The following is a 17,363-nucleotide window of genomic DNA, read 5'->3' on the forward strand; positions in this document are numbered from 1 at the left end:
TATATTTTTGTTTTTTTGCTGTTTTTTGAGAATGCAAAACATTAAAAATGCATTTTTGTATGGTTTTGCGGTTCCAACATTTTCAGCACATATTCGTGCAAAAACCTACAACAACATTTTACGACGTGCGTTTAATTGTCATTCAGCGCAGCACCTGAATCACTTGGATGGTTATAAAATTTAATGAATTCTTTTGCGTCCATTACCATGGCAAAAGGGATTTTTGAGTATTTTCACATAAATGCGATATTCGAAATAATTGATATGGATGTTGTTGTTGCTGGCAAGCATTGTTGATCCAATAAACTTGAGTAAGGATTTAAGTGCACAGGCACATAAGAAGAAAAAAAAAAACATACTCTTAACCTCAAGGTTTTGGAAAATCCAAACATTCCATCTCTGAAGCTAGTCAAACCATGGTGGTGACATTACCACGCATTACCAAGAGAATACTCAAAGCTAGAGTAACGTTTTGTAAAATAACAAAAAAAGGGGGCAAAAAGTGTCGTAAACTGAAAATAAGAATAGCGAAACAGTTAGCTAAAATAAAGGCTTTGTTAGTTGCAAGTCAGTCATCAACAACATCATCATGATCATAGGTAGCCATGCAGCTCTACTACCAACCAGGCAGGCGTTTGGTGTCAACAATATTTACACATTGGCATGCAAATAAACAAGTTATACGCCTTCAAAATTACCCAAACATAGCCCAAACTATTGTAGCTGGCCGAGTATCCATACATCCATTCATCCATCCATCTCCCAAGATGGATCTGTAAGATAACAGCATACGAACGTTGGTGTCGTACATGTTGTCATGTCGTACAGTAGTCGATCATGTTGTCGTAGCTCATTCTTAGCCATGTGCCATCCATCTACACAGAGGGAGGAAGTTGGCTCACCGAATGGACGGACATAGTGACAGATGTGCTACTATTCATTTGTTTTTATCCACTGCCTTTGAGGTGTTTATGCCTGAAATCTATTAAAACCGCATGAGATTGCTTAATAAGAAGTGACTTTAGGTTAGAAGGCGATGCAAAGTCATGTTGTGTTGTTTTGATAATCAACAATGACAGATAAAATGACAATTTCTCAAAAACGAAATTTAAATTTCGTAAATTAACATGTCTTAGGCAAAAGGGACCATGAAACATGAATTTAAGAAACTTTATTTCTATGGAAAATGTGCTACTGAAGTTTTCTACAAAAGTAAAATATTTATGTTGGCAACAATTTTGATAGAGATAAAATTTTGAAAAATTTTTCTATAGAAATAAAATTTGGGAAATTATTATAAAAAAAACAATTTTAATAAAAAAACATTAATACTATATAAATAATTTTTTTAAAAAATGTTGAATTTCATTTAAGCAAAATTTTGGTATAAGTAAAATATTAAAAAAAAATGTTTGGAAAAATTTTAATGAAATTTTTTTTTCTACATTTTTTTTATAAAATTTTTTTTCCCAAAAACCTTAAACTTTGAAAACACAAAGAGAAAAGACAATTTTAAAAACTCTTTTTAAAAGCCTTATATATGTAATACAAATTTTAATTAAAAAAACATCTAAAAGTTTGGAAAGTTCGGCCTGGCCGAATCTTATATACCCACCACCAAGGATCGCATTTGTCAAGTTTTTTTTCCCGATATCTCTTTTTAGGCAAACAAAGGATAAAAGGAAATAATTGCTATGCTATTGGTTATGGTCCGATTTAGACCATAATTAAATTTCAGCCAATTCGAATAAGAATTGCTCCCTTTAGGGGCTCAAGAAGAAAAGTTGGGAGATCGGTTTATATGGGGGCTGTATCAGGCTATAGACCGATTAAGACCATATTTGACACGTATGTTAAAGGCAACATTTCAGGTAAATCGGATAAGAATAGCGCCCTCTAGTGGCTCAACAAGTCAAGATTCAAGATCGGTTTATATGACAGCTATATCAGGCCTTCAACCGATTTGGACCATACTTAGCACAATTGTTGGAAGTCATAACGAAACACGTCATGCAAAATTTCAGCCAAATCGGATAGGAATAGCGCCCTCTAGAGGCTCAAAAAGTCAAGACCCCACATCGGTATATACGACAGCTATATCTGGTTATGGACTGATTTAAACCATAATTAGCACAGTTGTGGGAAATAGCCTAATCGGGTAAAAATTGCGCCCTCTAGTGGCTCAAGAAGTCAAGATCCAAGATCGGTTTATATGGCAAGTATATATCAAAACATGGTTCGATATGGCCCATTTACAATCCCAATTGACCTACACTAATAACAAGTATACCCGCAAAATTTCAAGCAAAAGTTAGCGTGCTTTCGACAGATACACGGACGGGCAGACATAGCTAGATCGACGTAAAATGTCATGACGATCAAGAATATATATACTTTACTAGCCGAACTGGACCCGCTCCGCTGCACCTTCTGTAACTCTTTGCTATCTTTTTAGGGTGGGTACACTTCGCCCTGAAGCGGATATCGAATTCGTGCCATTGTAGCCTATGACGCTGAAGGCGTTCGAATCCTGACGAGAAGATTCATCGGACAAAGCGGTTTTTATCCCCTCTTAATGTTGGCGACATTTGCGAGGTACAATGCCATACATGGTCATTTAAAAAATTTTCCCCAAAACAGTGGAGATGTCAAAATCATTCTTTATTCCCAACAGAAATGAAGCTCAGCTAAGGGGGTGCTTTAGGGCGTACCCCAAAACACTTGGCTCCAAAATTGGATATTAAATTCGTTGTCTACTCTCAAAAACCTTTCATTTGAGTCCCACATTGTCATAATGCGTCAAATAACCCAATTGACTTATCTTTAAGAGGAAGAGCGCCACCTAGACTTAAACGCAAATTTTAATGTCACATTCGTAATTTACTCCCCAATACCTTACATTTGAGTCCCATATAGCCATGGTCGGCTAATATGCCCATTTGAGGGTATTGGGACCTAATGTTTTATGCCATATTTGTAATCTACTGCCTAATACTTTTCATTTGAGTCCCATATTGACATGAACTTCGAAAATATCTGTTTAGAGGAGTTTTAGGGTTGGGTGTCCCGCTGGGTACTTTAATACCATATTCGTTTTCTGGTCTCCAATAACTTTCATTTGATACCCTAATTGTGCCCATCGGACCACTTTCGGATATGGGTGGCGTTTTTGGAGTATGGAAGGGTCCGCTTCCACCCGATATCAAAAAATTATATAGCCTATGTAACTACGAAAATTTTAAGTAAATCTGTTCAGCCAAGTATCATATAGACATAATGGGTCTAATGGCGTTTTTTAAAGGGTGGCGTGACCCCCTATACTTCGATCTAATTTTGTATGCCAGATTCGAAATCTACTGCCAAATACCTTTAAGCCTATACTTTGACATGAATTTGTATGCCAGATTCGTTATCTCCTCCCGCATACTTTTCATTTGATACCCATATTGTTCTCATCGGTCCACATTTGATTTTGGATGGTGTTTTTGGGGTAACAGTGAAGGGTTCGCCGCCTTCAGTTATCAATAAATTATAAAGCCTATTCCTACTTCCTGACCATATTCGTAATCTACTCCCTAATACCTTTCATTTGAGCCCCATATTGGCATGATCGTCAATTAAACCTATTTTAAGGGGTTTTGGGGCTAGGGCGGCCCCCCAGGTACTTGGGCCCACATTTTATTATGAAATTAGTACTCTACTCTTGAATACCTATCATGTGAATTCCATTTTGCCCCCTCCCGATATCAAAAAATTATATAGCCTATGTTTCCTTCCAGACCAACTTACAGAATCAATGAAAATTTCAAGGTAATCGGTTCAGCCCTTTTTGAGTCAAACGACAAACAAACAAACACAAATTGAATTTTATATGTAAGAAGAAGATACCAAACTTCTGTCACACCTGCAACAATTAAAGCTTCTAGGAACTGAACAAGGATGATCGAGAGACCGGTTTATATAAAAGCTATATCAGGTTATAGACTAATTTGAATCGTAATAGGCACAGTTGTTGGAAGTCATAACGGAACACCGCATGCAGAATTTCAGATAAATCGGATAAAAATTCCGGCTGTTAGGATGGATTTATATGGGAGCTATATCAAGCTATTGACCGATTCGCACCGTATTTGGCACAGGCAAATCGGACAAATATTGCGGCTAAAAGTCAAAACGGGAAATCGGTTAATATAAGAGCTTTATTAGGTTATAGACCGATTTGGATCGTACTTAGCACATTTGTTGAAAGTCATAACGGAACATTACGGGCAAAATTTCAGCCAAATCGGAGAAATATTGCGGCTTCCGGGGGCTCAAGAAGTTAAATTGGGAAATCAGTTTATATGGGAGCTATATCTATATCTGAATATAGCCCATTTGCAATCCCCAACAACCTGCATCAATTGTTAGTATCTGTGCAAAATTTCAAGCGGCTAGCCTTACACGGTCGACAACTATCGTGATTTCGACAGACTGACGGACATGGCTAGATCGACTCTGAACGTCGTGACGATTCAGAATATATATACTTTATGGAGTCTTAGATAAATAATTCTAGGTTTTACAAACAGAATGACTAGATTAGTATACCCCCATCGTATAGTGGTGGTTATATAAATTAGGTCCTAGTAATAGGGGCCGCCCAACCTATCTAAACCTCTCCCAAGATACGAATATAAGCCGATCATTGGTTTCACCTGAATAGTACTAAATTACGAATAGGAAATTAAAATTTGTGTTCAAGTATCTACCCTCATCTGCCATCTACCCCCAAATAGGTTAACTGACAAATCATGGCACCACATTGGATCAAGTGACAGATACTTTTAAGTAGAATGTGAACCTTAGGAAGGAAGGGGTGGCGCACAATCCCGGCCAAGCAAATGGTACTGGGTAATTATATATGACACAACGTGATTATATATGATACATAGAAGGCGCAACGAATGAGGTCGGTTTTTGCTAGTTTTCTATGAAAAACTTAGCAACATTTTAATATGGTTGGTAGTTACCTTAAGGATAACAACCAAAGCAATGGTTGCCCAGCATATTTATTAGTTTTTTGTAGATTAGTATTGTCCCAAGGCACCCTTGGCAAGGATGAGGTTATTCCATCTTGACATTGTCGATCAAGCCATGGCCGACCGTCCGTCCGTTTAGCGCTCGAACGCGGAAAGTTTGCCGCATGAATTTTGAACAGATACTTCTTCTCGATATAGGTCATTGGGGATTGCAAATGAGCCATATCGGTTCAGATTTCGATATAGCTCCCATCAGGGACGTAGCCAAGATTTTTTTTTTTTTTGGGGGGCGGCATTACACAACATTGCCCCCCACAACAATAATAAGTACTTTTACTCGCCAGCATCCGAACAACAGGAATTTTGGAGGGGTTTCGGGCTCGATAGCCACTCTTCTGGCTACGTCCCTGGCTCGCATATAGAGTAGTCCTTCGATTCATTCGATTTAGTTGAAATTTTGCAGTCAGTGTTCTGTTACGACTTACAACGACCGTGCCAAGTATGGTCCAAATCGGGGTATAACCTGATATCGCTCCCTTATAAACCGATCTACTGCAATGTTTTTCCGATTGGGCTAAAATCTTGTACATAGTGTTTCGTTATGACTTCCAGCAATCGTATATAGCTCTCAAATAAACCGATCTCCCGAGATGACATCCTTAACCCCTGCGAGACGCAACTGTTATTTAATTTGGCTGACATTTCGTACGTAGTATTCTTTTGCGACGCCAAACGTGCGACGTCTATAAGCTTATATAAATAGCTTCCATATAAACTTCCCAAGTTGATGTCTTGGGCTCCTGGCAATCACAATAGTTGTCCGATTTGGCTGAAATTTTTGCACTTAGTGTTATGTTTTGACTTGCAACATCCATGAGAGGAATTGTCCAAATCGCTCTAAAACCATGTAAGCCAATCTCCTAATAAGCCTCCTACGGTCCCTGGTAGAATTAATTTTTGCCTACTTTGTCTGAAATTTGGTATGTAAAGAACAACTATGCCCCTCAACTAAGTGCACTTTGTGCAACTTTTAGCAGAATACATGGTGGTGGATTCCCAAGACTCGGCCCAGCTGAACTTAGCACGCTTTTACTTTTTGTTTTTACTGTTTGATTGCAATTTTTTTTGAACTGTAGCGTATACAAATTGTTAAAAGAAAAGCAGTTTTCTTAAGAAATCAAAGCTGAAGAATAGCAATAAATTTTATACAAAATTTAATTTTATTTATTAATTTACATTGCATTCTATTTTCGTATTTTTCCAAACTTTTTTGCAGTGTATTTTCCCTTTATTTTCTTAACAGTTTTAGCAAAACCTCAAGTTATTGTTTACTGATTCCTTTTTGAAATGTACTTTTTTGTTCAATTTTTCAGATGGTTCCCACAAATCATCACCAATGCCTACCGTCACACCAATTCAAGGACCAATTTACCTCAAAAACGGCACCGTACCTGTGGTGCCACTCTTCCATTATCCCACGTTCAATAATGGTTCATTTGTACAGATACCAGTAAGTATCGATTAATGACAGCCACCCGTCATAAAAGAATCGTAAAACCCCATGATTAATGATATCGTAAAAATTAGTTCGCACAATAGCCGGCAAAAGTTGTCCTCGGTCGGCTCCACTGAAACTGCGGTCAATGTTTAGATGGCCAACTTAAAAGTTCCTCCATTGGCATCACCGTTGGAACTTGTTGAACTTTAATAAGCCATAATAACGTAATACTCGTACGAGTATCTGCTCACAATTCACTTGCAAATCCAAAATATAATCGCAATGTTCATTCACTCGCAATTCCTCTGTCCGTTTGATTGAGATAATTCAATAAATGCCAGAAAAAAAAACGGCAGGCAAATATAGCCACTGTGGTTTATCATGTTGCTCACTAGCTGGCGCTGTGCCGCCACACATTACAACTTAATTTTATTATACAAAAAATGTCTCTGTGCTGCAGGGAGCCGGTTGTATAAACCCTCAACTGGGCAATAATTCATTTGGGCTGAAGTAACATTTATTTTTCTACTTAATGGCCTTATTTTTCCGAAATGATGTTTTTTTTTATTTTTTGGTTTTTTAGGCTAATAACAATAAAGATGTATTCGTTTTTATATCCCAACTGACTTTGATAAGAATTGATTTATGGTTTGGAAAAAATTAAGGCTTTTAATATAAAGCCAAGGAGAGAAAACACGCCACTGGTTTTATTGCCATTTAGTTACGTGTGAATCAAAGTGCTGTATAATATCCGATTTTAATTCTCGAAAATTGCCAGAAAATTGTCTAAAACCTTGTTTGACTCTCATTGCATCGAATAGTTTTTTTTCCTTTTAAAACGGAGGGTTAAAGATTTATTAGGATTCAAAACTACCAGACATCTCTATATGCCTTTAAACGTATAGGGTTGTCGAAAGCTCATTTTTATCGACCTATAAGTAGATGTGGTCGATCTATGTTTCTTGGTCATTTCTAGGATCTGGGGAGGCATGGAGTAAAAAAAATATGCAAAATGGTTTAAGCTGATCTTTTAATCATAGCCTATATTTTAGGTTAGGTTGAAAAGTTGGTTAGGTTAGGTTTAAGTGGCAATCTGCCATCAGAGTCACTTAGACGTTTTCGTCCATTGTGATATTACAGAAACAGAAGAAGTTCCTACCGTTGAGCCATCCAGAGTGCTTTAAAAAGCCCAAGAGCTTACGAATATTCACATCCGCTATATCAGACAGGTTCCCAAAGAAATGAGAACCAAAAACTCCTTCTGGCTACTAGTACGGGATACAGAAGGTGTTCTATAGTCTCTTCTTCTTCGATTTTCACAGCTTCTGCAAAAGTCGTTACTGGCAACCTTCAGTTGTCAGCAGGAGAAGTCATTGTGTCCGCCATCAAAAAAAATTAAGTCGGGAATTCCCTAATTGTTCTCCATACCATACCTCAAAGTTGGTTCATGTCCGGTATTGTGTCCCCACCTAAGTGATATAGGAAATGCTCCAACGTTTCATCATCCTCTCCACATGCTCTACAAATGCTATCAATTGCCGCACCGAATTTGAATAAGTGAGCTCGTAGTTTTGAATTCCGTTATGATACCAAAAGCTTTACCGACCCCCTTTCTACTTCCTTTCAGTAATAGCCTCGTCTGGATATCCCCATTTGGATTTTGGTCTTCCTACCCACCGTTTCGCCCAGGGTTAGAAACACAGGGTTACATGTGTTTGTTGCCCACGCCCTTAACTCGGACTGCGTCGATCCGAAAGGTTTCAGGTTAACCAAGTTCATTGACGGCAGTTTTCAGGCCTTCACTGCCAAATCGTCTGCTCTTTCATGTTTTAATTAAACCATTTTTTTCATAAGTAGCTGGACTCTTACTGCCTTGACATTTTTGGATGACTTCTATTCTGCATGATTTCTACTACTATAGAATACCGATAGTTGTAAAGATATTGTTTTTATATTCCACACGCCTCCATATCTGTCATTAAATTGCTTTATGTCCTATCATTAAAAATGTTTAGTAAAATTTTTGGAGTTCACTCCCACCCTATAAGCTTTGATTTTCTCTTTTTTTGGGTCTTCATACGCAGGAAAAGGTTTTGCATTTCTATCACCTTCTCAAAAATCAATTACTTTACTTGCTTTAACTTTAATTGGCCATTACATCCAAGCGCTTTGATGGCCATTACATTATATTTGCCCTTCTTCTCCAATCTTGGTCACTTCATCGGTGTTTTGCTCTTTCCCTTTTGAGTATTCTATTATTCATTGCTGGAGCTTTTGCATCCATTCTGACAGCACTGCCTAGCCAACGCAACCGTTATATTTTGATGCGTCGACGCCTATATTCTCCATTAATGCATACTCGTCCATATAATTTACGAAGGATTTTTCTCTCAAACACGCCAAATACTTTTTCATCTGCTTTCGCAAGTACCCATGCTTCGGAGCCATACAACAGCATGGGTGGTATCAGTGTCTTGCACAATGTAATCTTCATCTGTCGAGAGGTGGCTTTGCTCCTCAGCTGCTTACTCAATCCAAAGTAGCATCTGTTAGCCAGTATTATCTTTCGTTTTATTTCAAAACTGGTTTCATTTGTTTCGGATATGGCGATGCCGTGCTATACATAAAGTTGCTAACTATCTTAAAGTTGTAGTTCCCAACTTTCTCGATGTTCTTTATCTACTCGGGTTTACAGGGCTATGTTTGAAGTCGATATCACCCGCTTTCGTTGATTCCCTCTCGATACTTTCAAAGGCTGCAGTTACTACTTCCGGTGACCGACCTATGATATCGATGTCGCAGACATAGACGAGCAGCATGTGTCCTCTTGTGAGTAGTGTGCCATGTCTATTCACACCTTCTTCTCGTAAAATCTTCTTCAGCAGGATATTAAAGGGATCACACGACATGCTGTCTCCTTGTCTGAAACCTCGTTTGGTTTTGAACGGTTCGGAAAGATTCTTTCCTATTTTGAACTGAGGAGCGTCTATCATCAAGCTTCATCCTGCAAAGTCGTAGCAATTTTGCAGGAATACCAAACCCAGACATGGCTTGAAATACCTTTACACGTGTAGGGCTGTCAAAGGCGGCTTTGTTGTCAACAAAAGTATGGTATGCATTGATTTGTCCTTCTCGGTTTACCAGGTTTAAAGCCACACTGAAGGGGCCCAATTATTCACGCATTGCGATGGGGAAGTGACGTCTTGTCTCTATTCTTGTGTACGAGACATAGTATGCTGAGGTTCCAATCATCGGGTATGCGTTCTTCTAGCCAGAATACGCAGGCGAGCTGATGCATACGCCTTATCAGTATGTCGCCTCCGGTTCAGTTCAGCCCGCAACCCATTGGCAGCTGCTGTCTTATTGTTTTTCAGGCAGATCATTTCTACGTGGACCTATGTTTATGTTTACTTCTTTGGTAGATTTTTCAGACATCGCGTTGCTACTGACTGTAAGGTTGCGGCATACACCGCATTCTTGGCTCAGTTTTTGGCACTCCTGGTTGTATAATGGGTTCCTTGGGGGAGCCTCCCATTATGGTACCGAAGTACGGATTTTGCGGCTCTTTCCATGGAGAAGGCAATGGTTTGTCATTGCGCTGCTATACTATCGGGACAGGGGGTGCTTTCTTCAAGTAATGGGGTGAGTCGAGTGGAGTTTGCCGGCATCATCTGTTATGTTTGCAGCTTTCGATGTCTAGCTACCGTGCAGTGTCAGTTCGTGCGTTTCTCCCATACCGTGTGATTATATGCTGCAACAAGGTAATGATCCGAATTGATGTTCGCTCCTCGAATCGATCGTACATCTAACACGCTGGTTGATTGCCCTACATCTATCACATGCAAATGCAAATTTGCCCATGAACATTCCATTAAGAAATTTGGGCAAACTTCTCATCACATGATCTATTTTGTTTATCGTGTTTTGATTGGGCGACAGTCATGTTGCCGTGTGATTCCTTCGATATTGAAATCTGGTGCGGCTAACTACCATGTTCATTGCCGCGTCGAAGTCTATTAGCCTTATTTTCAGAAGTTCTTCGTGTAGGCTTAATTCTCCGACTGTTGGACCAAAGAAACTTTTTTTCGCTATTTTCGCATTTAAATCTCCCATAAAGGTTTTAAAATCATTGGCGGGACAGCGGTTATGTTCTCTTTTTAGGCTCTCGCAGAAAATATCCCTGGTCTGTTCGTCCTTGCCTTCCTCCGGGGCATAGGCACAAATAAAGCTGATGTTGAAGAATTTGACTATTATTTGGATTGTGGCTAGCCTCACATCCACAAGTAAACCTGAGGACAAGTTGTTTCAGTCTTCGACTAACCACAAACTCACAGCCAAATTCATGCCTCGTTTAATGGCAGCTATAATAAAGGGCGTCACCTCTCGGTGTTGTTGTTCCCGAGCCATCGCACTTCCTGTATGGCGGTAATGTCTACCCTGCATTTATTCAATACATCCGCTAGTGCGTATACTGCACCCTCTCTATAAAGAGCTTATCTAGGTGCAGATAAGCGTTCATGGCCCTTAAAACGTTTGCGGGGGTCATCAACTTAGGGTGGATCCATTTTTAATGTCCTTCGTTTTTTTAAAGTAATCTCTTCAAGACTACTAACCCCCCAACTCATCCTTTTATACCCTCCACCATAGGATGGGGGTGTACTAATTTCATCAATCTTTTTGTAACTCCACGAAATATTCATCTGAGACCCCATAAAGTATATATTGGGTTGCCCAAAAAGTAATTGCGGATTTTTCATATAGTCGGCGTTGACAAATTTTTTCACAGCTTGTGACTCTGTAATTGCATTCTTTCTTCTGTCAGTTATCAGCTGTTACTTTTAGCTTGCTTTAGAAATAAAGTGTAAAAAAAGTTTATTTGATTAAAGTTCATTCTAAGTTTTATTAAAAATGCATTTACCTTCTTTTAAAAAATTCGCAATTACTTTTTGGGCAACCCAATATATTCTTAATCGTCATGACATTTCAAGTCGATCTAGTTATATCTGTCCGTCTGTCTGTCGAAAACACGCTAACTTGCGAAGGAGTAAAGTTAGCCGCTTGAAGTTTTGCACAAATACTTCTTATTATTGTAGGTCGGTTGGAATAGTAAATGGGCCATATCGGTCCATGTTTTGATATAGCTCCCATATAAACCGATCTTGGATATTGACTTCTTGAGCCACTAGAGGGCGCAATTCTTATCCGATTTGGCTGAAATTTTGCCTGATATATTGGGTTGCCCAAAAAGTAATTGCGGATTTTTTAAAAGAAAGTAAATGCATTTTTAATAAAACTTAGAATGAACTTTAATCAAATATACTTTTTTTACACTTTTTTTCTAAAGCAAGCTAAAAGTAACAGCTGATAACTGACAGAAGAAAGAATGCAATTACAGAGTCAGAAGCTGTGAAAAAATTTGTCAACGCCGACTATATGAAAAATCCGCAATTACTTTTTGGGCAACCCAATATTTTGTTATGACTTCCAACTTGTGTGCTAAGTATGGTTCAAATCGGTACATAGCCCCATCTGAGATCTTGACTTCTTGAGCCTATAGAGGGCGCAATTATAATTCAATTTGACTGCAATTTTGTACAAGGGATTCTCCCATGACCTTCAACATACGTGTCAAATATGGTCTGAATCGATCTACAGCCTGATACTGCTCCCACATAAACCGATCTCCCGATTTTACTTCTTGAGCCCCTTAAGGGCGCAATTCTTATTCGAATTGGTTTCGAATTTTCCGCAAAGGTTTCTACTATGGTCTCCACCATTCAATTCGATTATGGTCTGAATCGATCATAAATTGACCATAATAAAATAGCATAACAATTATTTTCTTTAATCCTTTGTTGGCCTAAAAAGAGATGCCGGGAAAAAAACTCGACAAATGCGATCCATGGTGGAGGGTATATAAGATTCGGCCCGGCTGAACTTAGCACGCTTTTACTTGTTATCGTTCTATAGGTGAACTCTAGGCACATTTTAGCTCACTACCTTTAACGGACGTTTATGGTAGCTACCCAGGAGACACCACGGGGAGGTTTGTGCCCACATTTGAGATGAAGGAAGACTAAGATAAGCCAGAATTTTGCCAAGTTAAAACCAATCAGAACCGTTTCTTGGTTTCCAACTAGGAAACCAAAACCGTTATACCCTATTACACAATGCTGATGTAGAAACTATTTATGATCTTTTCTTCGTCCCATACAACCCCACTAGCGAAAGGCCTGTATAAAACTCAATCATGTATAGCTTCTTATGAGTTTTACCTCCCTTATCTCAGTGAAAGATGGAAGGAAACACATTTTGCACATTATCACCCCCCTAGCATTTCATATGTACGCTAAGGCTCAAACCCTCTTATGTTGGCAGTGCTCACACACTCTTATATTCCTAAACGCCAATTCAGTTGAGTTTCAAAACGTAGTTACGCTGCCAAATGTTTTTTTTTGTTTGCAGGTTAGCATACTTGGGCACTCACTCCATTCTAATTTATGTTTTGGTTGCCTTTTCCTGTTTGTCCTTTATTCCTTAGAACTTACATAAGGTATTAAGCACGAGGACCTTGTGAAGCCCGGGTAGCTCAGTCGGTAGAGCATTGGACTTTTAATCCAAGGGTCCAGGGTTCAAGTCCCTGCTCGGGCGTGTTCGTAACGGATATCAAATTGATCCATCTCCTTTTGGTAATTCAAGCTTTAATGAATTTTTCTATACCCTTCACCACCTCTGAGGTACAGAGTATTATAACTTTGACCATGTGCTTGCAACGCTAAGAAGGAGAAGAGATAGACCTATTGATAAATATAGTAATCGGCTTAGAATCACTTCCTGATTCGATTTAGCTATGTCCGTCTGTCTGTCCATGTATTCTTGAGATCAAGATACAGGTCACTTCTTTGGCCCAAGGATCGGTTCAGATTTAGATATAGCTCGCATATATATCTTCCACCCGATATGTACTTTTAAGGCTGTAGCAACCACAATTTTTGTCCGATCTTTACAAAATTTTGCGTGAGATCTTTTATTTGACATCTTAATATGTATACCAGATTTAATAAAAATCGGTTGAGATTTCGATATAGCTTCTATACATATCTATTACCCGATATGGAATTTTAAGGCTGTAGAAGCCACAATCTTGTTCAGATCTTTACCAAATTAAGTGTGAGGTGTCTTATTTGACATCGTCATATGTGTGCGAAATTTCGTCAAAATCGGTCCGTGGGTAGATATAGCTCCCATATATATCTTTCATCCGATATGTAACTTTAAGGCTGTAGAAGCCGCAATTTAGGTCCGATCTTTGCATGAGGTGTTTCATTTGACGTCCCAATATGTGTGCAAAATTTCATCGGTTTAGATTCAGATATCTCCCATTGATATCTTTCATCCGATATGGTCTTTTAAGGCTGTAGAAGCCACAATTTTGGTCCGATTTTTACAACGTTTAGCATGAGGTGTTTTATTTGTCGTGTCAATATGTGTGCAATATTTCACAAAATTCGGTTCGGAATTAGATATAGCTCCCATATATATCTTTCATCCGATATGGCCTTTTAAGGCTGTAGTAGCCACAGTTTTAATCCGATCTTAAAAAGATTTGGTACGAGATGTTTTATTTGAAGCACACCAATATGAGTCCGAAATTTTAAAAATTTAGGTTCAAATTTAGATGTAGCTCCCATACACATATATCATACATCCGATATGGCCGTTAAGACTGTAGAAGGCACAATTTTTGTCTGATCTTTATAAAATTCCATTAGACGTTTCATTTGACGTCCCAAAACGTGCGTAAAACTTCAACGAAATTGGTCCTGATTTAGATATAGCTCCCATATATATACTTCATCCGATAAAGTCTATATCGGCTGTAGAAGCCATTATTGGCGTCCTATCTTACAAGGTTCTATTTAAGATTTCAATAGTATGCAAAATTAAAGTCTGACTGAGATTTGGAGATAAGTTCCATATATTAAAAGTAGTACGCAGACACGGTGGTGTAGGGTATTATATTGTCGGCTCCGCTCGACTTTTGCCTTCCCTTACTGATTTATATTTATCTTCTTTTGTTAAAAAAAATACCAATTGCATCGGCCGGGAATCGAACCCGGGCCGCCCGCGTGGCAGGCGAGCATTCTACCACTGAACCACCGATGCTTCATAAGACAGATTTATTTTAAAAACACTGAAAATTAAGGCAGATTTGAGATGCTTTTGAAAAAAAAACGTTAAAAAATGTTTTTGAACTATATAAAATAAATCTTAAAATTTAAAAAAAAAAATGTTAAATATTAAAAAAAATTCAAATTTAAAAGAATTGAATAAAACAAATTAAATAAAAAAAAATAAGAATTTCACAATCATCAAATTTTGGCCAATTTTATAAACTTCAAATATTTTATGAAAATTTTAAATTTTTTTTAAAAAAAATTTTTAATTTTTGAAAAAAAAAATTCAAAATTTATACGATCATCAAATTTTTGGCCAAAATTGGACAACTTTAAATTTTTCAAAAAAAAAAAATAATAAATTTTAAAATGGAATTTTTAAGAAATTTTATACAATCATTAAATTTTGGTTAAAACTTCTTTTAAGATTTTTTTTTTTTGAGAAAAAAATCAACATTTGTTGAATATCTTAAATTTATATTCCCCCCTTCCTATGATGGTGGCTTTAAAAACACTTGATATGGCATAGCCTGGGCCTAGTCAGCTAATTGATTATTCCAGTTGCAATTTCTGTCCAACTCTATCCTCTCTATGCCTAGTTGAATTTCAAAACAAAATCTTGATTTTAAAACATAATCTAGATTTCTTTAAATAACAAATAACTCAAAGTTCGAATGTCGCTGGCCTGAGATCATCATCCCTCCTCGAAAAGTGATGTACGAGGACATCTAGTGAAAAAGAAACACATTCCCCCCTTTAATGCCTTAAAAATCGAACACACCAGTCATATATATGGCTAGCATGACAAGTGTTTAGAATAAAACATAAATAATTCAAAAACTAAAGCAATTCATAGCTTGCTTTTGTTTAAAGCGCTATTTTGATATGGACGCTTGTTTATGTTGTTGGCTAAAAAAAAAATCACCAAAACAAATCACGTTGTTAGGTATTTGTTTTTAATAGAAATTCACACGCACTTATCATTCGCTAGCATCGGCGTTGGTTAGCAACGACGTTGGTTGGGGTGGAGCGGCGGCGGAGAAGGCGGCGACTGCTATGTTTTGAGTACCACTGTCATTTTTTATGTTTTTTTTCTAAGTTTCGCAACCTGTTTTCGGCTTTGCGAAAAAGCCGGCTTTCCATGTGTTAGGAGAACTTGTGAAGCGCTGTTGCTGTTGGTGTTGTTGTTTTCTTCTTTCCACATTTAATTTATCGATCTTCGATTTTTTTAATTTTCGATCATGTTTTGCTGTTTTTATTTTATTTATATTTGTGGTCTTGTTGTGCGGCGGCTGACTGGACTGGCTTACGATTGCGGAAATAATTTGATTTGTATGTAGTTTTTTTTTTCTCTGAATGCATGAAGGTCACTCCATCGTTTGCTTCATTAAAGTCGTAAAAAGCCCATAAAATTCAAATTAAAAGAAAAGAGAAAATCACTTTGGGAGCAGGAGGTAGGTGGGAGTCGTAGGGGATTAATCAGTGTTTGCCAATATCGCAAACGTGTTTGACATACATAAGTTCTGAAAATGTCAACAATTTCATATTGCATTTTATTCGGAAATGAAATGTTTACATATGGGGGTAACACTGGCATAAATAATTTGCTACTAGGCTTTTGCCATCGACTTGGAACTTTCTAAAGAACAAAGGAGAAAAAAGTAAAGAACGCGGGAGTTTTTTTATAATGTAAAGTAAACCTTGTCTGATGCAATTGTTTTCATAAGTTACAATTCTACTTTACTTGCAACGAAAGCAGGAGTTACAATTAAGAATTTAATACTTAAAATTTCTTTGAATTGAATTCAATACATTTTCAACTACATGCAAAAAGAAGATTACTAAAACTTCAATATATTTTCCTCATTCCTTGCATCACGGATAAAATTGTTGCGAGAATCAAGTACTTTCTCCTCTATTATCGCAAGTACCCATTTAAAAATATAACACGGGTAATACCAGTGTCATGTAAAGTGTAATTTTTAAACCATACACCAATACTGTGGAAAAGGGTACAATGAAATTGTTTCCCCCACCCACGCTGATAAAAAAACAGTAATTTGTCAATCTTTTCTGGTACTACTTTACTCACATTAATTTTAATACCATTTGGTATTAATTCAATACCAGATGAAGAAGACTATAAGGAATGGACGGCGTCACTTTTAAAGTTTTTTTTCAATAGTATTTTTAAAATTCATTAGGGGGTGGAATATTTAAGAGATAGCTAGGATGATAACAAAACAATCTGAGTTTGCCATTAATACTGTGGTATTAAAATTAATAACAGTTTCTCAATTGCAGAACCTGTTCGTGGTTGCTTGTTTTGATACCATACGGGGTTGCTTTGCTTTCAATACCGTGTGGTATCGAAATAAGCAAGTTTGGTATCAATTTTTATTTTGATATATGTTTGATGCCAAAGTCGTCATAGAGCTCGTGGTTCATACGACGCCGTTATTCTCCATTAACGCAGTTGGGCCATACGTTATACGAATAATCGTTCTCATACAATCGGTTATTTTCCGGCTGCAGGCCGTAGCGTTCTCTGTTTCTATTAGAAATATAACAAAGTAAAAGTGTGCTAAAGGCACGTTTACATTTATGTGCTAAATTTTGTGTTTTTTGCAGGTTTTATTATGCAAAAATAATTCCCATCATGCATAA

At 37.5% G+C, this 17,363-nt stretch overlaps 1 protein-coding gene and 2 non-coding genes across 4 annotated transcripts in view; 2 read left to right on the forward strand and 1 right to left on the reverse strand.

Moving 5' to 3' along the window:
- Positions 1-17,363, forward strand: part of LOC106080952 (protein spaetzle 3) — an 80,309-nt gene that overhangs the window by 34,134 nt on the left and 28,812 nt on the right. For both annotated transcript variants that reach the window (XM_013242581.2, XM_059365845.1), the window contains one exon: positions 6,395-6,531. In XM_013242581.2, coding sequence (XP_013098035.2) covers positions 6,395-6,531 — 137 coding nt within the window. The remainder of the gene's footprint in view (positions 1-6,394; positions 6,532-17,363) is intronic.
- On the forward strand, positions 13,098-13,170 carry Trnak-uuu (transfer RNA lysine (anticodon UUU)). The gene has a single exon. It is a non-coding gene; the product is annotated as a tRNA-Lys (tRNA).
- Trnag-gcc (transfer RNA glycine (anticodon GCC)) lies at positions 14,615-14,685 on the reverse strand. Its single transcript has one exon. It is a non-coding gene; the product is annotated as a tRNA-Gly (tRNA).

The sequence above is a fragment of the Stomoxys calcitrans genome, chromosome 3 (genome assembly GCF_963082655.1).
Source record: "Stomoxys calcitrans chromosome 3, idStoCalc2.1, whole genome shotgun sequence".
Taxonomy (NCBI): domain Eukaryota; kingdom Metazoa; phylum Arthropoda; class Insecta; order Diptera; family Muscidae; genus Stomoxys; species Stomoxys calcitrans.